The 23,468-nt window shown below is 44.2% G+C and overlaps 1 protein-coding gene across 1 annotated transcript; it reads right to left on the bottom strand.

The window, feature by feature from the left end:
- Positions 1-236: 236 nt before the first annotated feature.
- On the bottom strand, positions 237-22,466 carry LOC141173183 (prostamide/prostaglandin F synthase-like). Its single transcript, XM_073657811.1, has 7 exons — positions 22,345-22,466; positions 16,921-17,125; positions 8,000-8,051; positions 6,543-6,606; positions 1,813-1,888; positions 1,389-1,507; positions 237-366 (listed from the first exon to the last, which is right to left on the bottom strand). The coding sequence occupies exons 1-7, from the start codon at positions 22,405-22,407 to the stop codon at positions 340-342; spliced, it is 606 nt and encodes a 201-aa protein (XP_073513912.1). The 5' UTR covers positions 22,408-22,466; the 3' UTR covers positions 237-339.
- Positions 22,467-23,468: the final 1,002 nt, after the last annotated feature.

Raw genomic sequence — 23,468 nt, 5'->3', positions numbered from 1 at the left:
GAAACTGCAGAGCTGTGAGCTGCTCTGGAGAAAACATGATAGTTCCCCTTTAAGGAATAAGATTTCCATTTGCTAACAGCAAGCAGAGATCTTGTAAAACAGCAATGAATAAAAACAAATACAATTAGGGAGTTACAGTTTGTTTCATTAGAGTTTACAATGAAAACGTTTTTTAGTGACAAAGGGGACCCTCCCTTCATGTTATGGCCCATTAGAATAGTGTGAGACCCCTCTAGTCAGAAGTGGGATTTCAAGCAATGAAGATTCCAGTCAGTGCAAGAAATATGATAAGTAGAGACACGATGCAACTCCCATAAGAAACGGGAAAGGATTCTTCATTCAGTATGTGCACACATCATCATTACACTGTGGGGAGAAACAAGAAGGTGATGTCAATATGGCTACACACGCACTATAATTCACTTCTTCTAGAGACCGCATCAAAATGAATATTTTATACAGAATCTAAGACAGAATTAATGACTTGAAGTCCACGCAGGAGAAGTCACATTAAAGTAGCTCTGCCAAAATGGCCGCAGCTGGTGTGGCACTGGGCATGGCTATGCCCACCCATCAAATTCACAAAAAGTGCTGACATTTTTAAGCCAGAAATGCCAATCCAGACCGAGACTGGATGAAGCTTTCCTGGCGAGGTGCAGGCCACAGAGGAGATGCTCCAAATTCATTAAGTGGCGTGCACCTTTTAAGGGGTTATACCAGACTATTTTATTTTTTAATATGAGTTTCAAAACTAACAGGCAGGTAATTACTACCAGAGGAAACTACCTGCCTCTTCTACTCGTACACGGCGCCGGCTCAGAGCGGCCACTAACCGCTCATGCCAGTGATTCAGCTGCTCCACTTAAGAGTTGATGGAGTGTGACTGCCAATGTCATAATGACTGACACCTAGCTCCCTGCAGTTAGGCAGCGGGGAGCCGGCTGTCAGTCAGCATGAAATTGGCAGTCACGCCCTGTCAACAGAGCAGAGCGGAAGCAGTAGAATTTCCTGCAGAAGCGGTCTGTGTCGGCAGAGATCGGCGCAACTACTTACCTGTTAGTTCTTAGGCCTGTACTAAAAAAATTTTTAAAAATAGTCCTGGATAACCCCTTTAATGAATTGGCACAACGTACACCAGCGAGCCCTTCATTAAAAACTTTAATGCACAAAGTCAGTCTTAATACATCAACTTCAAATCAACCTATTGTTGAAGATTTGGAGCTCTGTTTCAGAGCACCCCGTGCTGTAGGGATAGTCTTGTAGATTAAATTAATCTTGAAGCTAGAAATTATATGGAAGTAAAAGGCGAAAATTCACTTTAAAGTAAGGGAAGTAGAAAAAGGTAGAATAGAGCAGTCCACTAACAGGTCCTGCTCCATATGAGTTACCTGAGGGCGCTGTCCTTCAGTCACATTTGCAGAAATTCCCAGAGTTTTCACTAAGGTTTCTAGAGAAATGTGGTTCCCAGGGGAATCTTGTACAAAATGAAGCAAAACTTTTTCTCCTCCTTGTAAAAAAAAACAAACAAAAAAACAAAAAAGGGGGATAGAGCAAGTTAAACAGTTTAATTTCAGCTAAATAATAAAAAAAAATAGCAGTGATGGATATCTCCTATTAAAACATACTGAGCTGTAGTTTCATAAGAGTTGGGGAGCCACACGCTGTGGACCCCCAGCTCTATGGGTTTATGACAGGTTTTACCCTTCTTCCTCACTATCTTCGCCTGATAAGCTCCATCCTGCCATTTTGTGGTTGTTTTAGATAAAGTCTTACAATTCTAATTTGTGAACAATTCATATAAAATCCTTTTACCTTTAGTGACAATCAACATCCCCCCACTCTGCAGGAGATCTCCACTGAAGCTTCCTTGCACCCCATCTGCATTTGCCTGTAAAATGTAAGGTAATTGAAATAAAGTCTAACTTAGGTAAACACTATCATCTGTCAAGAAAAACTCATTATTATTATAGCGCCATTCATTCCATGGAGCTTTACATGTGAAAGGGATATACATACAGTAGCACAAACAATTACAGTAAATTTTGAACAATACAAGCCGGAGGCTGGTACAGGAGGAGCGAGGACCCTGCCCACCAGGGCTCACAATGTACAGGGATTTATACTCTATGGCACATATCTCAAACTCTGGTCAGCAGGGCAACTATATTTAGCCCACAACGCCAGGCAGGCCACCCGCCCGGCATCGCACTTTCAACTGTATCAGCATCCTAGATGCCGACAAAATTGAAAGCAATGATGGAAGGAGTTTCTGCTGACGCTCCCTCTCCCATCATTCTCCCTCTACATCTGACGTTTCAGCGCAGCGGGCGCGATGATGTCATTACAACGCACCCACTGTTCCAAGCAGTGCAAAGGATCAGAAGATGCACTGCAGAGACTGGAGCAGGGGGAAGTGGAATGAGGAGAAGGGAGTATTTTTTTTTGTTTAATGTGGGGCCTATTTTACTCTACAGAGGATCATGTGGGGCCAGCTATGCAGGGCCCATTACTCCGTACAGAGCGCTATGCGGGGCCCATTACTCTGTGTGAGCAATCATACTGTGATGGGGTCACCATAATATGGAGGAATTCACTGTGGAGGTATCTTACTGTGTTTGGGAGTGGGGGGGGCACTTGTTTGCATTAGACTTTATGATCTGTATTATTCAAGGCTTTTAACCTTTGTTATTACATATTTAAATTAGGCCATATGCTTTCTACAGCTCTTACATAACATATTCCAAATATTTTATTCTAAGATCTATTACTTAAAATTTGCTTTGTTTGTAGGACAACTACTTTAAGGCTAGTTTCACATGTCTGTCCGTATATTTCCGGTAGTGGAGATATCCATGTCCGTGTGTGTCACACGTGTGGCAACCGTGTGCCGCATCAAGAGCACACGTACCGGCGCTTGGGAATCAGTGTACAGTTAGTGCTATTCCCAAATGCAGGGTGCTGAACACTGCCCTCATTATTGTCCCCCGCAGGCACTGTGATCGGCACCAGCAGGGACACAATGGAGAGTAGTATTCTGCTCCCGAAGTGTCCACCTGTAAAAATAAGAATAAAATACAAAATCCTTATACTCACTTGTCCTAAGTGTCCCTGGCTGTAATCCATACGACCGCTGAGGCCGAGGAGAATGAGCCGCTGTCGTGAGCGGGCCCCAGAGCTCTGCTGAGCTCAGGAGCAATGTCCGTCTCTCACTAAGCACAGCTCCAGGACCCGCACATTCTGCCCGTCTCCTCTACTGATGAGTTGCATGGATTACAGCATACACGGGAACACTTAGGACAGGTGAGTATAAGGATTTTTAATTTTATTTTTACAGGTGGACACTGCGGGAGCAGACCCTACTACTCTCATTGTCCCTGCTGGTGCTGACCGCAGCGCCGGCAGGAAACCATGAAGAGTACAGAATTCAGCACCCGGCACTTGGGAACAGGGCTAACTGTACACTGATTCCCAAGCGCCGGTACGTGTCACAATGATGGCATCCGTGTTAGGCACGTGTTTACACGGACCCATTGACTTGAATGGATCCGTGTTATCCGTGCTGTCGTTCAAAAAACGGACATGTGAGCTTGTGGAGCACACAGACACATGGTTTGTGGAAACACACTGACATGTGCACAGACCCACAGATTTGAATGGGTCTACATGTGCCAGTGTCTCCGGTACGTGTGGAAACTCAGCACACGTACCGGAAATACTGATGTGTGAAAGAGCCCCAAGTCAGTTTCCATATGACAAGGTTCATGGTTATATTTGAGAAGGAAAAACTTCCTCAATTGGACCTTTTTTTATTTTTTTTAAATAAAGATCAAGGTTGGCCTAGGATGTGAAGCTGTTCATTTTGACCTGTGACTGTAATGATATGGTAATTAGCCTGTATTATTGTTACATTATCCACTCTACCTTGGTACACTATTTGCACTCTAATCATGTTTAGCTTTACTTGTTAAGTGTGCGCTGTGTACACATCATCTAATCTGTTTCTAATCCTTTGCTAACACCCTGTATCCTGAGCAAATTCTTGTGCAGAATTGCTTATCCTATTTAATAATGTGAGCGCTTGGGGATATGGACACCTTATGGCTGCGTGCCCACTATGTGTTTTTCAAGTGTTTTTGCTGCAGAATTTCCGCAGTGAAAACGCTTAAAAAACACTTGGTAATACGTGCTCCATGGTCCCCAATGATAATCCGCATGTGCTGGGCACATGCTGCGGAAATTTCCGCTGCGGATTATCATTGCGGAAAAATACGCAGCATGTCCATTAATTTTGCGGACAAGCAGCGTAATTGCTGCCATTGACTTGCATTGAAACGTATAATATCCGTGTTAGTACATTTGCACACACGGATATTATGCGTTTCAATGTGCGGATGGTACCCAGGTCTGGAGGAGAGGAGACTCTCATCCAGACCCAGGTACCATAGAACCTGTTAAAAAAAGAATTTAAAATAAAAAATAAAGATTATACTTACCTTCTGATGTCCTCCCGGTGTTTTCTCCCCTCTGTCTGGTCTGCTGTATGGGTCGCGGTGTTGTGAAGGACCTGCCATGATGCCATTGAGTCATGTGACCTGACACATGACTCAATGACGCCACCGCAGGTCCTTCACAACACCGCGAGCCACCCAAGACACTGGACAGAGGGGAGAAAACACTGGGAGGACATCGAAAGGCAAGTATAAAATTTTTTACCATTTTTATTCTTTTTTTTTAACTAACTTGGTCACACTACTATAAATCCATGCCGGTTGCATGGATTTATATAGTGTGAACAAGTTGTCAAGCACTTTCCAAGTGATGCTAAAATCGCTTGGAAAAGCTCTTGATAACCCGCATGCAGAAATGCATGCAAAAATGCTTGACAAATACAGTACAGACCAAAAGTTTGGACACACCTTCTCATTTAAAGATTTTTCTGTATTTTCATGACTATGAAAATTGTACATTCACACTGAAGGCATCAATACAATGAATTAACACATGAGGAATTATATACTTAACAAGAAAGTGTGAAACAACTGAAAATATGTCTTATATTCTAGGTTCTTCAAAGTAGCCACCTTTTGCTTTGATGACTGCTTTGCACACTCTTGGCATTCTCTTGATGAGCTTCAAGAGGTAGTCACCGGAAATGGTTTTCACTTCACAGGTGTGCCCTGTCAGGTTTAATAAGTGGGATTTCTTGCCTTATAAATGGGGTTGGGACCATCAGTTGTGTTGTGCAGAAGTCAGGTGGATACACAACCGATAGTCCTACTGAATTGACTGTTAGAATTTGTATTATGGCAAGAAAAAAGCAGCTAAGTAAAGAAAAACGAGTGGCCATCATTACTTTAAGAAATGAAGGTCAGTCAGTGCGAAAAATTGGGAAAACTTTGAAAGTGTCCCCAAGGGCAGTTGCAAAAACCATCAAGCGCTACAAAGAAACTGGCTCACACGAGGACCGCCCCAGGAAAGGAAGACCAAGAGTCACCTCTGCTTCTGAGGATAAGTTTATCCGAGTCACCAGCATCAGAAATCTCAGGTTAACAGCAGCTCAGATTAGAGACCAGGTCAATGCCACACAGAGTTCTAGCAGCAGACACATCTCTTCAACAACTGTTAAGAGGAGACTTTGTGCAGCAGGCCTTCACGGTAAAATAGCTGCTAGGAAACCACTGCTAAGGACAGGCAACAAGCAGAAGAGACTTGTTTGGGATAAAGAACACAAGGAATGGACATTAGACCAGTGGAAATCTGTGCTTTGGTCTGATGATTCCAAATTTGAGATCTTTGGTTCAAACCACCGTGTCTTTGTGCAACGCAGAAAAGGTGAATGGATAGACACTACATGCCTGGTTCCCACCGTGAAGCATGGAGGAGGTGTGATGGTGTGGGGGTGCTTTGCTGGTGACACTGTTGGGAATTTATTCAAAATTGAAGGCATACTGAACCAGCATGGCTACCACAGCGTCTTGCAGCGGCATGCTATTCCATCCGGTTTGCGTTTAGTTGGACCATCATTTATTTTTCAACAGGACAATGACCCCAAACACACCTCCAGGCTGTGTAAGGGCTACTTGTCCAAGAAGGAGAGTGATGGGGTGCTATACCAGATGACCTGGCCTCCACAGTCACCAGACCTGAACCCAATCGAGATGGTTTGGGGTGAGCTGGACCGCAGAGTGAAGGCAAAAGGGCCAACAAGTGCTAAGCATCTCCGGGAACTCCTTCAAGATTGTTGGAAGACCATTTCCGGTGACTACCTCTTGAACTCATCAAGAGAATGCCAAGAGTGTGCAAAGCAGTCAAAGCAAAAGGTGTCTACTTTGAAGAACCTAGAATATAAGACATATTTTCAGTTGCTTCACACTTTTTTGTTAAGTATATAATTCCACATGTGTTAATTCATCGTTTTGATGCCTTCAGTGTGAATGTACAATTTCCATAGTCAAGAAAATACAGAAAAATCTTTAAATGAGAAGGTGTTTCCAAACTTTTGGTCTATACTGTATATATTTTCTGCATAAGTATATTCTCACCTTGGTGACAATATCTCGAACCTTTTTCCCAAGAGCTGCAGGAACTATAGAAAGAGCATTATACCTACAATGAGAAATAAACATAAGTGAACCCTCAGTATATTGCATAGAAAAAGATTCCCTAATATAGTGCTCCTAGCAGAAGTTTATGTGGCCACGGGTATTTTAAGGCTGAGTTCACACGATGCGTTTTTCATGCGTTTCTGCGGCGTTTTTGCAGTTGCGTAAACGCCGCGGAAACGCATGAAAAACGCATGGTAGAAGGGCAGCAATGTTCCCCAATGGAAATCCGCATGTGCTGTGCCCATGATGCGGATTTTTCCGTAGCGTAAACGCTGCGGTCAAAAATCCGCAGCATGTCAATTAATTTTGCGGAAACGCTGCTCTTTTGCCGCCATTGACTTGCATTAGACCGCATGGAATCCGCATCACTGTATATGTTGATGCGCTTTTCATGCGGTCTAATGTGCGGATGGTACCCGGGTGTGGATGAGAGGACTCTCATCCAGACCCAGGTACCATTAAAAAAAAAGAATAAAATAAAAAATATATATATTCTCACCTTCTGACGGCCCGCGCTGCGTCCTGCCGGCTTCCCGGGCACTTCGCGGTTGAATGAAGAAGGACCTTCGCTGACGTCAGAGTCATGTGACGGGTCACGTGACGCTGACGTCGGAAGGTCCTACAGTCTTCACTGCCGGCAGCCGGGACCGATGAAGCAGGACACCGGGGGCCATCAGAGGGTAACGTATAGATTTATTTTTTATTTTTTGACATCACACACTATATAAATCCATGCCGGTTGCATGGATTTATATAGTGTGAAGTTGACAAGCACTTTCCAAGTGATGCTAAAATCGCTTGGGAAGCGCTTGTCAACCCGCATGCGGAAATGAAAGTGAAGACCGCTTCATTTCCGCATGTCCCTGGCAGGAAACCGCATGTACAATCCGCATGCGTTTTTTCCTGCCAGAGAGATGCAGAAACGCTCAGGAAAAAATCCTGAGCATTTCTGAATCATGTGCACATACCCTAAAAAAAGATTTATTTATATGTATGTACGTTTTTTTTGTTGTTTTTTTTAATAGCATAAAACAGAAACACATGGCTTTAAAAGGGTACCTGTCACAAGGGCTGTCATCACTGCAATGATTAGGAACTTCAGTTTGAATCGCTTTTACCAGTGAATAATTCCCCCCTTATTCATGTTTTTTTGGGACTAATTTATTGGATATGACCATACACATCTGCGTGCTTTTAAATAAAATAGTACTTTTATACGAAGATTCGAATGCTGGATTTCCCCTTTTCCTGTACTTTATATTTGGAAAACTTGGGGACAAGTTTCCTTTAAACGAAAACTACGAATTAGCCCACCTCTGCTTAGGCTAGGACACAAGGTTGTCTAATATAACCATCGGTCGTAGCCCAACTTTATGGACTTTTCAGACACCGACCTCTTGAATCCCAGCTCCTTGTAGCTCTGCTTGGATTCATCCAGATATAATTCTGAAATAAAGCAGAGATTTGTAGTTACACAACATCAAAAGCCGGAAAACTACAGAGAATAAAAGGCAGCCGAGTGCTGTTGAGTTTACAAGGCGTGATGTTCATTAACAAGATAAGGGAATGGCAATCAGGGTTGTGCAAAAAGCCATAAACCTATTGCGCAAAACCTGGAGTAATTCAAGGACGACTTATATCATATGCCCACCACAGGCTGAAGCTCCTCCTTGGATGCATCATGTTATGACATTGCATAATTAGCTACTTCTCAATAAAATATGTTATTAACCATTCCTTCCTTTATTAAGGGGGATAACAATAACATCACAGGATTGTGGGAAATCTTATTTTCTGATCATTTTATTTCACGTACAGTCTGCAAGACATAGGTGCTGTTTATGCAGATTCCCCTTAAAACAATGCAGTATCTTATGTTCTGTGGGCAAAACTACTGTGTGCATTCTTACAGCACTTAAGGGGTTATCTAGGACTATTTTTTTTTTCAGCAATCACACCCCTTCGAAAAAGTAGCCTGGAAGAAAAGCTGCTCTGTTGATGTGGAGCAGCTGATTCGCCGGCAGGCACAGTGGCGTGTAAAAGTTTGGGCACCCCTGGTCAAAATTACTGTTATTGTGTACAGTTAAGCAAGAGATATCTAATAAATATAATCGTCTTATCCAGTCTGTCTCTGTCTGTCTGTCCAGGAAATCCCGCGTAGCTGATTGGTCCGGCCGCGGCCAATCAGCGATGCAGGATTTCAGAAAAAGATGGCGGCCGTTAGCCGCTCATCTCCCCGCTGCTGGCAGCACAAGTACCCCGACGGGCGGCGCCACTAACCTCCATGCGGCTACCGTCAGGAGATCAGCGGCTTGGGCCGCTGATCTCCCGACGGCATGTGTGAAGGGAGGGACGGCTCCACTGCCCAGTCCTCAGTAATACGGTTCGCTGATTGGCACCAAATTTAAACAACGCTCTGCTGATTGGTCGCGGGCGGCCGCGGCCAATCAGCAGAGCGTTGTTTAAATTTGGCACCAATCTCGCTGATTGCGACCAATCAGCGATTTTGGTGCCAAATTTAAACAACGCTCTGCTGATTGCGCCCGGTCGGCCGCATACATATTCTAGAATACCCGATGTGTTCGAATCGGGCCACCATCTAGTACATATATATACACACACACACACACACACACACACACACACACACACACACTGGGTACGGAAAGCATTCAAACCCCTTTACATTTTTCACTCTTTGTTTCATTGCAGCCATTTGGTAAATTCTAAAAAGTTCATTTTTTTCTCATTAAAGTACCCTCTGCACCCCATCTTGACTGAAAAAAACAGAAATGTAGAAATTTTTGCAAATTTATTGAAAAAGAAAAACTGAAATATCACATGGTCATAAGTATTCAGACCCTTTGCTCAGTATTGAGTAGAAGCACCCTTTGAGCTAGTACAGCCATGAGTCTTCTTGGGAATGATGCAACAAGTTTTTCACACCTGGATTTGGGGATCCTCTGCCATTCTTCCTTGAAGATCCTCTCCAGTTCTGTCAGGTTGGATGATGAACGTTGGTGGACAGCCATTTTCAGGTCTCTCCAGAGATGCTCAATTGGGTTTAGGTCAGAGTTCTGGCTGGGCTAGTCAAGAATGGTCACAGAGTTGTTCTGAAGCCACTCCTTTGTTATTTAGCTGTGTGCTTAGGATCATTGTCTTGTTGGAAGGTGAACCTTCGGCCAAGTCTGAGGTCCAGAGCACTCTGGAAGAGGTTTGAATCCAGGATATCTCTATACTTGGCCGCATTCATGTTTCCTTCAATTGCAACCAGTCATCCTGTCCCTGCAGCTGAAAAACACCCTCATAGCATGATGCTGCCACCACCATGTTTCACTGTTGGGATTGTATTGGGCAGGTGATGAGCAGTGCCTGGTTTTCTCCACACATACCGCTTAAAATTATCACTAAAAGTTCTATCTTCGTCTCATTAGACCAGAGAATCTTATTTCTCATAGTCTGGGAGTCCTTCGTGTGTTTTTGAGCAAACTATGCAGGCTTTCATATGTCTTTCTCTGAGGAGAGGCTTCCGTCGGTCCACTCTGCCATAAAGGCCCGACTGGTGGAGGGCTGCAGTAATAGTTGACTATGTGGAAATTTCTCCCATCTCCCTTCTGCATCTTCGGAGCTCAGCCACAGTGATATTGGGGGTTCTTCTTTACCTCTCTCACCATAGCTCTTCTCCCACGATTGCTCAGTTTGGCTGGACAGCCGGGTCTAGGAAGACTTCTGTAGTCCCAAACTTCTTCCATTTAAGGATTATGGAGGCCACTGTGCTCTTAGGAACCTTGAGTAATGCAGTAATTCTTTTGTAACCTTGGCCAGATCTGTGCCTTGCCACAATTCTGTCTCTGAGCTCCTTGGGCGGTTCCTTTGAGCTTATGATTCTCATTTGGTCTGACATGCACTGTGAGCTGTGAGGTCTTATATAGACAGGTGTGTGCCTTTCCAAATCAAGTCCTATCAGTTTAATTAAACACATCTGGACTCCAATGAAGGAGTAGAACCATCTCAAGGAGGATTACAAGGAAATAGACAGCATGTGACTTAAATATGAGTGTCTGAGCAAAGGGTCTGAATACTTATGACCATGTGATATTTCAGTTTTTCTTTTTTAGTAAATTTGCAAAAATTTCTGCATTTCTGCTTTTTTTTCAGTCAAGATGGGGTGCAGAGTGTACTTTAATGAGAAAAAAAATGAACTTTTTAGATTTACCAAATGGCTGCAATGAAACAAAGTGAAAAATTTAAAGGGGTCTGAATACTTTCCGTATCCTCTGTATGTATGTATATACACACACACACACACATATAATATATTTTTTTAACTTTTATTTTTTTTGCCTAAAATAGAAAGGAAATCTGTCTTCTTAACTTTAGAACCACAATCATAAGTCACTGTATTAGCATAGTCACTCCCAAATTATCTATATACTACACAAATCTCCTTAGAGGCAATACCAAGGAGTACATAGGAGTCCAGACACAAGATAAGCGATAAAATATCTACATTTTTATTCAATAATAATTAAAATGTACACAAAATGAATAAAATTAAACAGGAAAATTGATTAATAAATCAGCACCTGGGCTTATGCAAGTGGGTTACAACACAACGGGCTGTATGACAGATTATCCAATACAATTGTATCAAAATGGAACAGGTGATACTAGGGCTAGGCTTCCTCCAATCAAAGATTCAATATGTTATTCAAAGCTATCTCAAAGTGTCAATGCAATAAAGTGTCAATGCAGTAAAGTGACTGTGTCAGTAGCCTTGAATAGGTGCCTGAGCGGTACCTCATAAAGTGACCATGCTCGCAGCAATCATGTCTTGACTAGATCCCTATCAGACCGTGCCCATTAGTAAGTCCAGGTCCCCAGATATTCCCCATTGGGCATAATAGATAGTGTTAAACCAGACCATTACCACCGAGACAAATATAAATAAGGATAAGCCATTAGATGGAACTACTTACAGCCGAAGTAAACGAAACCAGTGTCCCACGCTAAGCGGTGCTGCACCCCGACGGCGCCGTTTCGCCACGCTTCTTCCAGGGGGCGTTAACCTTATTGAAAGAACTTTAGGCCTTTTATAAATAATTTCATCTTCAACTTGCTCAACTGTTAACTGTTCACAATAACAGTAATTTTGACCAGGGGAGCCCAAACTTTTATATGCCACTGTAGTGGTCACTGTTTTTTTTTTACTGTGAGCCTAAAAACTTAGTCCTGGACAACCCCTTTAAGTAAGGGGGATACAGACCAGCGTAAACAGTAAAGATCCTAGTTACTTACCGGTAACGGGATTTTACAGAGCCCATGACAGCACCACCTGAGAGAGGGTATCCGCCCACCAAGGACAGGAACCTACTGAATAAAAAAGCGGTACCTCTCCTCCGCATCAGTTTTGTTTCAGAGCATGAGAGGGCCTCCGAAGACAGGTTAATACATAACCACCACCTCAATATTTGTACTAAACACCTTAAAAAGTGCACACCATAGTGATAAAGGGGAGGGAATTAATAGGGTGCTGTCATGGGCTCTGTAAAATCCCGTTACCGGTAAGTAACTAGGATCTTTTCCCCTTCTCCGATGACAGCACCACCTGAGAGATTTATAGAGATCAAATACCAGATGGAGGGATCACCGCTTGCAACACCCTTCTACCAAAGGACAGATCAGTAGAAGAGGAAAGGTCAAGACGGTAATGTCTGTAAAATGTAGCGGGGGATGACCAAGTTGCCACCTTACATATGATGTCGATGGGCACATCCGCCTTCTCAGCCCAGGAAGCAGGGACCGCTCTGGTGGAATGGGCCTTCAGGTTCTCTGGAACCGGCAGATTGCTACAAGAGTAGGCTAAGGTAATAGTATCCCTGACCCATCTAGCTATGGTCCCTCTTGTAACCTTAAGTCCTTTCCTAGCCCCCTGAAAGGATATAAATAAGGCGTCACTATTTCTCCAGGCTTTTGTCACTTCCAAATACTGGACTAACACCCTCCTAACATCTAAGGTGTGAAGCTTATGTTCCTCAGAATCCCTAGGATTAGGATAAAAGGAAGGGAGAGTGATTACCTGTGCCCTATGGAACTTGGAGGCTACCTTTGGAAGATAGGCCGGGTCTGGTTTTAAGATTACTCTATCCGTACATACTTGAGTGAATGGATAGTTAACGGATAGTGCGTGTAAGTCACTCACTCTACGAGCTGATGTCAGGGCTACCAGTAGAGCAGTCTTTAAAGTTAAGATTTTTTCTGAAACCTTCTCTAAGGGCTCGAAGGGAGGTTTGGTTAATGCTTCCAGAACTAAATTAAGGTCTCAAGGATGCATTCTTGGAATAGGAATAGGTCTGGATCTATGACAAGCTTTAATAAATCTAATGATCCATCTATTTGCTGCCAAGTCATAATTATACAGTGCCCCCAGAGCTGATACCTGTACCTTAAGAGTACTGGTGGCTAGTCCCATGTTTAACCCCTTCTGGAGGAATTCTAGTATGGCCTCAATAGGAATCCTCCCTTTGGCGGACTGACCTGAGGTAGACAAGAACTTAGCCCAGGTTCTACCATAGATTCTAGTTGTTATCGGCTTTCTACTTGCCAGAAGGGTAGTAACAAGATCCGGAGAAAACCCCCTTTGCGTCAATAGCGACCTCTCAAAATCCAGGTCGTCAAATGCAGGCCCGCTCTTTGGGGATGACAGACTGGGCCCTGCCTGAGGAGATCCGGGATGTCCGGAAGAACCCATGGATCTGCTTGGGACATTCTCTTCATCCAAGTGAACCATGGTCTCTTGGGCCAGAACGGGGCGATCAATATAACACTCGCCCGTTCCTCTCGGATCTTCCTCAGGATAGTAGGGATCAGTACTAAAGGGGGAAAGGCATAAGCTAGAGTAAAATCCCACGGAATCTGCAGCGCGTCCACCGCAAACGCCCCCTCTTTTGGATTCAGGGAGCAAAAGGTTTCGGTCTTCCGATTGTGTCTGTTTGCAAATAGATCTATCTGGGGCTGTCCCCACCAACCCACAATCTGCTGAAAAACGGCTGGATTCAACTCCCACTGTCCTTGTTTCAAGATGTGACGACTCAAGAAATCGGCCTTTATGTTCTCTTCCCCTTTTATATGCAGTGCCGAGAGCGTAACCAGCCGACTCTCGGCAAACCTGAAGATCTGATCTGCTACTAACATCAGAGGGAGAGACCTGGTACCCCCCTGATGATTGATGTAGGCGACTGTTGATTTGTTGTCTGACATTATCCTGATGTGAGGACCATGAAGAACAGAACTGAATTCTTTTAGAGCGTTTCTGGCTGCCAACAGCTCTTTCATGTTGGAAGAGAGACTTGTCTCGCTGTCCGACCAGAGGCCTTGTACAGAACGATCCCTTAGGTGAGCTCCCCAACCTTCTGCACTTGTGTCTGTTGTAATTGTATCCGACACCTGGAAGGTCCAAGGAACCCCCAAAGATAGGTTGACCGGACATGTCCACCAGTCCACTTGCTTAAGCTGCTTGCGCTGCTTTGATGGATGTGGCTGCTGCTGTACCTCCTGTGGCGGAGACAGCTGCTGCCCAGGTGACTGCGGCTCCTCATTCATCATGGCGGGGATGCAGACACCGCCATCTCTGATTGCTCCCCATCCTTAAAAGCAGTAGGGCTCCACCTCCTTTAGGCTCCTCCCCTTCCGGCAGCGTGCTCAATTCAATTTCCCTTTTTTTTTTTTAAATTTAGCCAGCTGGCGCGCTACACTGCAGATCCGCTCCTTTCTGCGCGTGCGCAGCCCAGCGGCACCCAGCGCGCTTGCAGCGGGATGACAGCTTCCCACCCGCACATGCGCAGCTCGGACTTCCGGCGCGCTCCATCACAGGATGCGACGCGACCCCCACGTGCGCAGACCTGGAAGACCTGCCGGCTGGCGCGCTCAGCTCGCTTTGCGAGGCGCAGACCCGGCCGCAGTCACCGGCGCACGCGGGGAGGAATCCAAAAAGCAGCACCTCCTCCCCACATGCAGACCCGGGCAGCAGCCAGATGGGCTGGGAACAGGGACCATCTGCTGCTTCCACGGCCTCCAGGCCGCACCGTCCATAATCCAGGTGCGTGAGGTACCACCTGGTGAGGCTCCCATAAGGGACAGGAACCAAAACTGAAGCGGAGGAGAGGTACCGCCTTTTTATTCAGTAGGTTCCTGTCCTTGGTGGGCGGATACCCTCTCTCAGGTGGTGCTGTCATGGGAGAAGGGGAAAAACATATTTTATTAACTGCCAAACAAGTTGTTATGGGCTTGTAAATGAGAAGATTGTGAAAATGATCTGCAGTAGTGACTCCTAACCAGATCTTTGCTCCAACATCTGATAATCCAGCACCTATTCTTAGACAAGAGCAGCTACAGTTATATGAAAAAGGTTGGGCACCCCTATCAGTCTTAAGCTTAATGTTTTATAAAAAGTGGTGTTTTTGCAACAGCTATTTCAGTTTGAACTATGTAATAACTGTTGGACACAGTAATGTTTCTGCCTTGAAATGAGGTTTATTGTACTAACAGAAAATGTGCAATCTGCATTTAAACAAAATTTGACAGGTGCATAAGTATGGGCACCTCACCAGAAAAGTGACATTAATATTTAGTAGATCCTCCTTTTGCAAAAATAACAGCCTCTAATCGCTTCCTGTAGCTTTTTATAAGTTCCTGGATCCTGGATGAAGGTATTTTTGACCATTCCTCTTTACAAAACAATTCCAGTTCAGTTAAGTTTGATGGTCACCGAGCATGGACAGCCCTCTTCAAATGATCCCACAGATGTTCAATGATATTCAGGTCTGGGGACTGGGATGGCCACTCCAGAACATTGTAATTGTTCCTCTGCATGAATGCCTGAGTAGATTTGGAGCGGTGTTTTGGATCATTGTCTTGCTGAAAGATCCATCCCCTAAGTAACTTCAACTTTATCACTGGTTCTTGAACATTATTGTTAAGAATCTGCTGATACTGAGTGGAATCCATGAGTCCCTCAACTTTAACAAGATTCCCGTTGCCGGCATTGGCCACACAGCCCCAAAGCATGATGGAACCTCCACCAAATTTTACTGTGGGTAGCAAGTGTTTTTCTTGGAATGCTGTGTTTTTTTGCCGCCATGCATAACGCCTTTTTGTATGACCAAACAACTCAATCTTGGTTTCATGAGTGCACAGGACCTTCCTCCAAAAAGAAATTGGCTTCTCCAAATGTGCTTTTGCATACCTCAGCCGACTCTGTTTGTGGCGTGCTTGCAGAAACGGCTTCTTTCGCATCACTCTCCCATACAGCTTCTCCTTGTGCAAAGTGCGTTGTATAGTTGACCGATGCACAGTGACACCATCTGCAGCAAGTTGATGCTGCAGCTCTCTGGAGGTGGTCTGAGGATTGTCCTTGACTGATCTCACCATTCTTCTTCTCTGCTTTGCTGATGTTTTTCTTGGCCTGCCACTTCTGGCCTTAACAAGAACTGTCCCTGTGTTCTTCCATTTCCTTACTATGTTCCTCACAGTGGAAACTGACAGGTTAAATCTCTGAGACAGGAGAACAACTTGCAAGTGGTCACTTTAAGTAGCTTTTCTCATGATTGCATACATCGGGCTATAAAGTTCAAATCTCAATGAGGTTACAAAACCAAAAAAAGTGCTTTAGTACGTCAGTAAAAAGTAGGTAGGAGTATTTAAAACAAGAAAATGATAAGGGTGCCCATACTTATGCACCTGTCAAATTTTGTTTGAATGCAGATTGCACATTTTCTGTTAGTACAATAAACCTCATTTCAAGGCAGAAACATTACTGTGTCCAACAGTTATTACATATATCAAACTGAAATAGCTGGTGCAAAAACACCACTTTTTATAAAACATTAAGCTTAAGATTAATAGGGGTGCCCAAACATTTTCATATAACTGTATTTAAAATGTAAAGCTTAATAAGACAAGATCATAGAGATGTTTTTTGACATTACAGAAGCTTGATTGATGCCATTGATACTAATAGTGGAAGAATGTAAAGGAAAACTCCAGCCAATATATAATATATACCTTGAGGGGCGAAATATGGCACAGGGAGGGTGTCAGTCACAATTGGTTATTTCATATCATGCTCTGTCCAGTCTGGCCAGACAGACACAACACGGTGTATTCATTTTTACAGGAGTCTTACTTTATCACCAGGCAGCCAATAATTTTCCATGTCAGTGAATGCAAATCAGTACATCAGCTTCCTTGCCATGTCTTGGGGTCTTGACCAACATGTTGCCTGTAAAAAGCCAAACTTGCCTATATGTACACTTACCCCCTGTGAAAAATTTACCATCTACAAATTCTTCCAGCCCCAAACTCTCCGGTCCAATCCCGATCAGACGGATTTGGTTGTCACCGAACGAATTTTGCAGCTTGGAAACTTCTTTTGCCATCCAGCGGCAAACCTGGCAGCCGAATCTTCTCAGGAAGAACAGGACGCTGGTGTGGTCTCTCCACAGCGACTGCAACTCAACTGTCTGAAGGTGCAAAATGCCAAATGTAATCCCCACAGCTGACTATCAGCAGCGTCCAGACATCTGTATATTCATCATGGTTAGACTCCCCTATGTCCACTGCATCTGAGATACACATGTAACATATACACTGGACATACATGACCTCCCATCATGACCAAGGACTGTCTCAGCACACAAAACGGGTAGATGTCCGCATGGTGACCTGTCACCAGTTTGTATGCATAGCTAATAAAAGAAACTTTTAGGATTACCACCTTTCTTCCTCCGAATGGCAGATACGGTGTCCATGCTCCGGATCACAGAACTTACAAGCAGCACAGAACGGGATCTACGCCACAGAAATCTTCAGGCAGGGTACATATCTGGGCAGTGCTACCCTACAGGCCCCCCGAGCTGCTAGGTAGGGCTTTGGGTATTAGACAAGCAGTCTTGATCTACTCAGGGCTCGTACACACAACTGTTATCAGTCAAAAAAAATATATATATATATATATAATCTATCGGATTGTATAAGGCTGACAAGTGAGAGAAAAAAAAAATTCACCATACTTTTCTGGATGAAAGTTTGGACCTATTTTTTATACTATCGCATAAACCTATCCTTAGGGAGACCTGTTAGTACACGAGTTCCTATTAAAAATAAAGCTGTTACACAAATCCCTAGGGGCAGTTGGCCCTTCTACGTATCTGTTATGCCATCCAGTCTGACTTTGGTGCCAGGACACATTACCATTTACTTAAACTCTAAGCCAGTCTCTTCTTCAGTCATTAAAATCTTCCAAGACATGAAAGCAAAAAGCGGAGGGAAACCTGTAAGCCTCCTGCTGTATAGGGTGGCTAAGGCAGATAAATACTGCACAAACCAAGGTCTTCTAGGACCACCCTTTAAATTTGGCGTTGCTCTGAATGTGGGCCACTATCAGTGCAATGCACCGTGGAGCTCCCTACGCTTGCACTTGGTGATGCCCTATTCTATTTATGTTCTAGTACCTGTCAGTCAATAATTCTCCACCGAGCAGCATATCATGCTCAAAAATATAAAATTAAAAATCTAGAAGTAAGGCTTTTTTTTTTTTTTTTAAATAATTCTCACTGGTCGCCATCTTTGGCTGTTTTCAGCAGCACTCTGGTCCATGCCGGTACCACGTGACCGCATCTGTAAATCATCAGATCATACTGCATCTTCTGTGTGGAGCGGTGGATGCTTTCTCTATTTACGTCTATGAGACTCAGTATGAGGTCTCGTTAAGTGTCTCATAGGCTAAGAGCAGGTGCAGACTGCCGTAGATTCTCTCATCGGGCCGATTATGCAAATCACACTCCGATCAGTGTGCTCAGATTCTCTCAGATGAGAGAATCGGAGCACAAGTGGAGAAGATGAAGAAAAAAAAAATGTCTGAATGTTCTCCATTCGGTCAGTGATCGGAAATCAGACTGCACTCAGATGTCATCCGAGTGCAGTCCAATGTTTCCCACGCACTCACTGAATTGCATGACTGAGTGCGATGTGAATATCAGATCAAACTAGAGCATGCATAAATAATTATTGAACAGCTCGATAGACTAACATTGGTCTGGGTGTAATACAATGTTTGTTGGATTTTATATGGACAGATCATACGGTTGTCTGCATTAGCCCTTACACATTGAGAAAATTCAAAAAGTGACCTCCATTCCATACAGCAGAAAGTGAGGTTCAGAAGGACACAAATGTGGTCATATCAGTGCGCTGCTGAAAACGGTAACCTGAGAATATATTACTGCGCTCATTGGACATACACACCTAACAGCTACCAATGGAAGAAATTAAAAAATTCTGAGTACTCCTTTAAATAAGAGGAAAAATAAGATTCTCTTCAATGTGCAGAATTACATTTTCATACATTTTTGATCCAAGTGACCATCTCAAATTCAAACTGCTCCTACTCGTTAAAGAGAACCTGTCAGCAGTATTTAGCCCTTTAAATTAAGGCAGGGTTATAATGGCACAGCGAAGCTGATTAATCTGATACCTGATATGAAGGGATCCACTCAGTGGCTGCTGAATACTCACCTTGTGAAGTTTTCAGAAAATGACGTCTTGTGTGCTTCAGGGCGTAACGTGGGGGCAGGATCTTCTCCCCCCACACCCCAAGCCTCCTCTGCTTCTTGTACAGGTCACTGATTATTCAGTGACCTGACTCAGTTTTGAAATTCTGCGCCGCCATCATTGTGTGGGCGACACGTGCACAGTGAGAGCTGGTGTCTTATGTGCAGGACTTCAATAAAATGGCGCCGAGGCGGCACATGGGCAGATCGAGATTTCGCTTTAGAGTTCGCTTTATTGACATTTTGGGGTAGATCCGATGTTTTAAAAAAAAACGTATTTCTGGCGTTTGGAATTTTTTTCTCGTTACACTGTTTACAGATCGGATTAATTCTTTTTTTTATATTGATAGATCGGGCGATTCTGAACTCTGCGATACCAAATATGTGTATGTGGGTTTTTTTTTAGTATTTTATTTTGAATGGGGCAAAAGGGGGGTGATTTAAACTTTTATATTGTTTTAATATTTCTAAAAACATTTTTACACTTTTTGCTTGCTTCTATAGTCTCATAGGAGACTAGAAGCAGCAATTGTCCGTACGCCTCTGCTACATAGAGGTGATGAGCAGATCACCTCTATGTAGCAGAAATGCTCCTGTGCTATGAGCGCCAACCACCAGATGGCGCTCATAGCGATCAGTACATGACAACCACTGGGGTCTGCTGCAGACCCAGGGTTGTCATGCCCACCCATCAGTGAACCGCGATCACGTGACGGGGTCACCGATGGGTGGGGTAAGTGACGCAGTTCCGGGGCGGCGCTGTTAGGCTGCGTGCACACGATGTGTTTTTCATGCGTTTATGCTGCGGAATTTCCGCAGCGGAAACGCATCAAAAACGCATGGTAATCCGCACCCCATGGTTCCCAATGGCATTCCGCAATGTCAATGCAAATGCTGCGGATTTTTCCGCAGCGCTTCTGCAGCGCAAATAAATCCGCAGCATGTTCATTAATTTTGCGGAAGCGCAGCGGAAGCGCCGCCATTGACTTGCATTGAGACGCATAGAATCCGTGTCTGTACATTTGTACAAGCGGATTATATGCGGTTCAATGTGCGGATGGTACCCAGTTCTGGAGGAGAGGAGACTCTCATCCAGACCTGGGTACCATTGTACCTGTGAAAAAAGAATAAAATAATAAATAATGTTTATATTCACCTGTCCGGCGGCCCCTGCAGCGCTTCTCCTTCCAGGACCTGAGATGACGTCGCGGTCATGTGACCGCAGGTTGTCTCCCGAGATGCCGGCAAGCCAGGAAGGAACCAGGAAGGAGCGCGACAGCACACGCGGCGGCATCGGAGGTAAGTATAGCTTTTATTTTTTTATTTTTACGGTCACACTATATAAAGCCATGCCGTTTGCACAATCTGCATGCGTTTTTTCTGCCAGGGAGATGCAGAAATGCTGCAGAAATTTTCTGCTTCATTTCTGCATCGTGGGCACATAGCCTTAGGCTAAGTGCCCATGATGCAGAAATGCTGCAGATTTTTTCCGCATCTACCTGGCAGGAAAAATGCATGCGGATTTTACATGTGTTTTTCCCTCCAGGTAGAAGCGTTTGTCAAGCGTTTTTGCATGCATTTCTTCATGCGGGTTATCAAGCGCTTTTCCAAGCGATTTTAGCAACCGGCATGGATTTATATAGTGTGACCAAGTAATAGTTAAAAAAAGATTAAAAGAAAAAACATTATACTTACCTTCTGATGGCCCTCGGTCTTTTCTCCGCTGCGTCCAATCTCTTGTATGTCTGGAAGTGGTGTGAAAGGACATTTCATGGTGTCATTTAGTCATGTGACAGGTCACGTGACCGCTTATGTCATGGTGGGTCCTTTCCCACCACCGAGAGCCGTACAAGAGACTGGACGCAGCGGAGAAAAGACCGGGAGCTATCATAAGGTAAGTATGTTTATTTTTTATTTTAAATTCTTTTTTTAACAGGTACTATGGTACCCGGGTCTGAAGGGGAGTCTCCTCTTCTCCAGACCCGGGTACCATCCGCACATTGAATAGCTTAATATCCGCATGTGCATATGTAGTCATGCGGATATTAAGCGATTCAATGCAAGTCAATGGCGGCAATTACGCTGCGTGTCCACAAAATTAATGGACATGCTGTGTATTTTTTCCGCAATGATAATCAGCAGCGGAAATTTCTGCAGCATGTGCACAGCACATGTGGATCATCATTGGGGACCATTGGGCACGTATTACCAAGCGTTTAAGCGTTTTCGCTGCGGAAATTCAGCGGTAAAAATGCTTGAAAAACGCAAAGTGGGCACGCAGCCTTAAATGCCGCTGTCAGAGATTGACAGCGGCATTTAACATGTTGACAGCCGCGAGTGGATCGGGATTCCACCCGCGGCTGTTGCGGGCACATGTTAGCTGTATAAATCAGCTGACATGTGCCCGGTTCAGTGTGGGCTCAGCGCCGGAGCCAGCGCTGAACAGGAGGTGATAGTGTGGTGCGTACTATTACGCCCCAGGCTGTAAAGGGGTTAAAATACACAGCGTAAAAAAAAAAAAACCTCACCAAAAACCCATTGTGGGAACGTAGCCTTATGTTCACAGATTTATTGATTTGAATCCAAAACAAACATGTCCCTTATTCTTTTCATCATGGACACTCCGTCCACAAAAAGAAAAAAAAAACTACAGATGTGTGAATAGCCCCATAGACTATAATGGGTTAACGTGAAATACGGATTGAACAGGTATGTGAAAAGCGGAGGTCTGAATGAGGCCTTAGTTGAAGGTGGGTAAGAATAGACTCCCCCGCAGACTGCTGCATGGAGCCCCATCACCTCATTGTGGAGACCACAGCAATCTGAAAGCAGCCCCACAGTTGTACCTCACTTCTGGGTGACTGTACCCACTTTCTGGTATGTGGGTGATCAGGTGAGCCCCATAGTTAGTCTATAGGGTATATAATGTGCAGACATGTGCATAATGACTGCAGAGCATGTATAATGATCACTCAGCAGCATTGCTATATAACCAGGCACTGCAGAGAGTGATGAAATCCCCTAATTCATTACCACAGCTGAGACTGCGGATCTGGGTGTGATCTAGACAGCGAGGATAAGGAAACAATGGTATTAAGACCCCAGATCACTATGACCAGACCCCAGCTCACCTCCCCGGTCAGAGCATTCTTCACTGGGAGAGCTCCCAGCTTCACCAGGTCCACATCCCCCATATCGTACGGTGTTTTGGAGAGTTGCTTCCTGGTAGTATTACTACTGGTCCTGCAGCGGTATCCCCTCAGCCAATCACAGCTCAGGACCTCGCCGGGATGGGGTTGAAAGGACGAGCTGTAGAGCCTTATATGGTATGTGGGCGGGGCTTAGCTGTATAAGTCGATACAATGTATCTTTCATAACATCGCTCTGAAAAGATGACACGTGACAAGATAACGGCTCCGGCAGAACTGCTGCTACAGCGGGTGGTGGAACAGTCCTTGTATACTGTGTGTGTGACATGTGAGTGTTGTGTGTATACTTGTGTATGTCGTTTCTATGTGTGTATGTGAGTGTTGTGTGTATACTTGTGTATGTCTTATAAAGTGTCTGTGTGTATGAGTGTTGTGTCTATGTGTATATACTTTATAGTATGTGTGTATATGCTTTATAGTGAGTGTTGTGTGAATACTTGTGTATGCTATATAAAGTGTCTATGTGTATATACTTTATAGTGTGTAAATGCTTTATAGTATGTGTGTATATGTGAATGTTGTGTGTATACCTGTTGAGAGGATGATAGGAGTTATACTTCACCCAAGACTACGATGTAAGACACAGATGAAGTTATTCTTCCCTTATCTGGACATTTGGACTGACGCCCAGAAACTAGATTGTAACTTGTTTTAGCTGTCTCAGCAACCTTGTACTAATTATCACTTTTCTGTTTATGAAACTTTCTTATCAACATTCCACTGTTATGAATCATCACTTCACTGCTTGTGAAACAAAGGCATTTTACTGCTCATGTCTGACAAAAAAATATGATTATTAGTATAAATAAAGGGACAGCACCCATAGAGAGAGACGCGCTCAGGGGCTTCCCAGTACTTGATTATACACTACGTGTCTGTGTATTTCTTGTTACGGGGATACCCCGACTCCAACAAGGACCCTCCATGGCTGAATGATCCTAACAATTCCTGGCGCCCGAAACAGGGACCCGAGGTCTGCGTATTCCTTCAAGTTCATCGACCGGCACGAGTAACCGCTGAGATTGGGACATCGGAACAGCAGATGA

Source organism: Phyllobates terribilis, unplaced genomic scaffold (assembly GCF_046119375.1).
Source record: "Phyllobates terribilis strain yellow unplaced genomic scaffold, ASM4611937v1 Scaffold_12__6_contigs__length_324123572, whole genome shotgun sequence".
Lineage (NCBI taxonomy): Eukaryota > Metazoa > Chordata > Amphibia > Anura > Dendrobatidae > Phyllobates > Phyllobates terribilis.
This window is presented reverse-complemented; position numbering and strand designations above follow the sequence as displayed.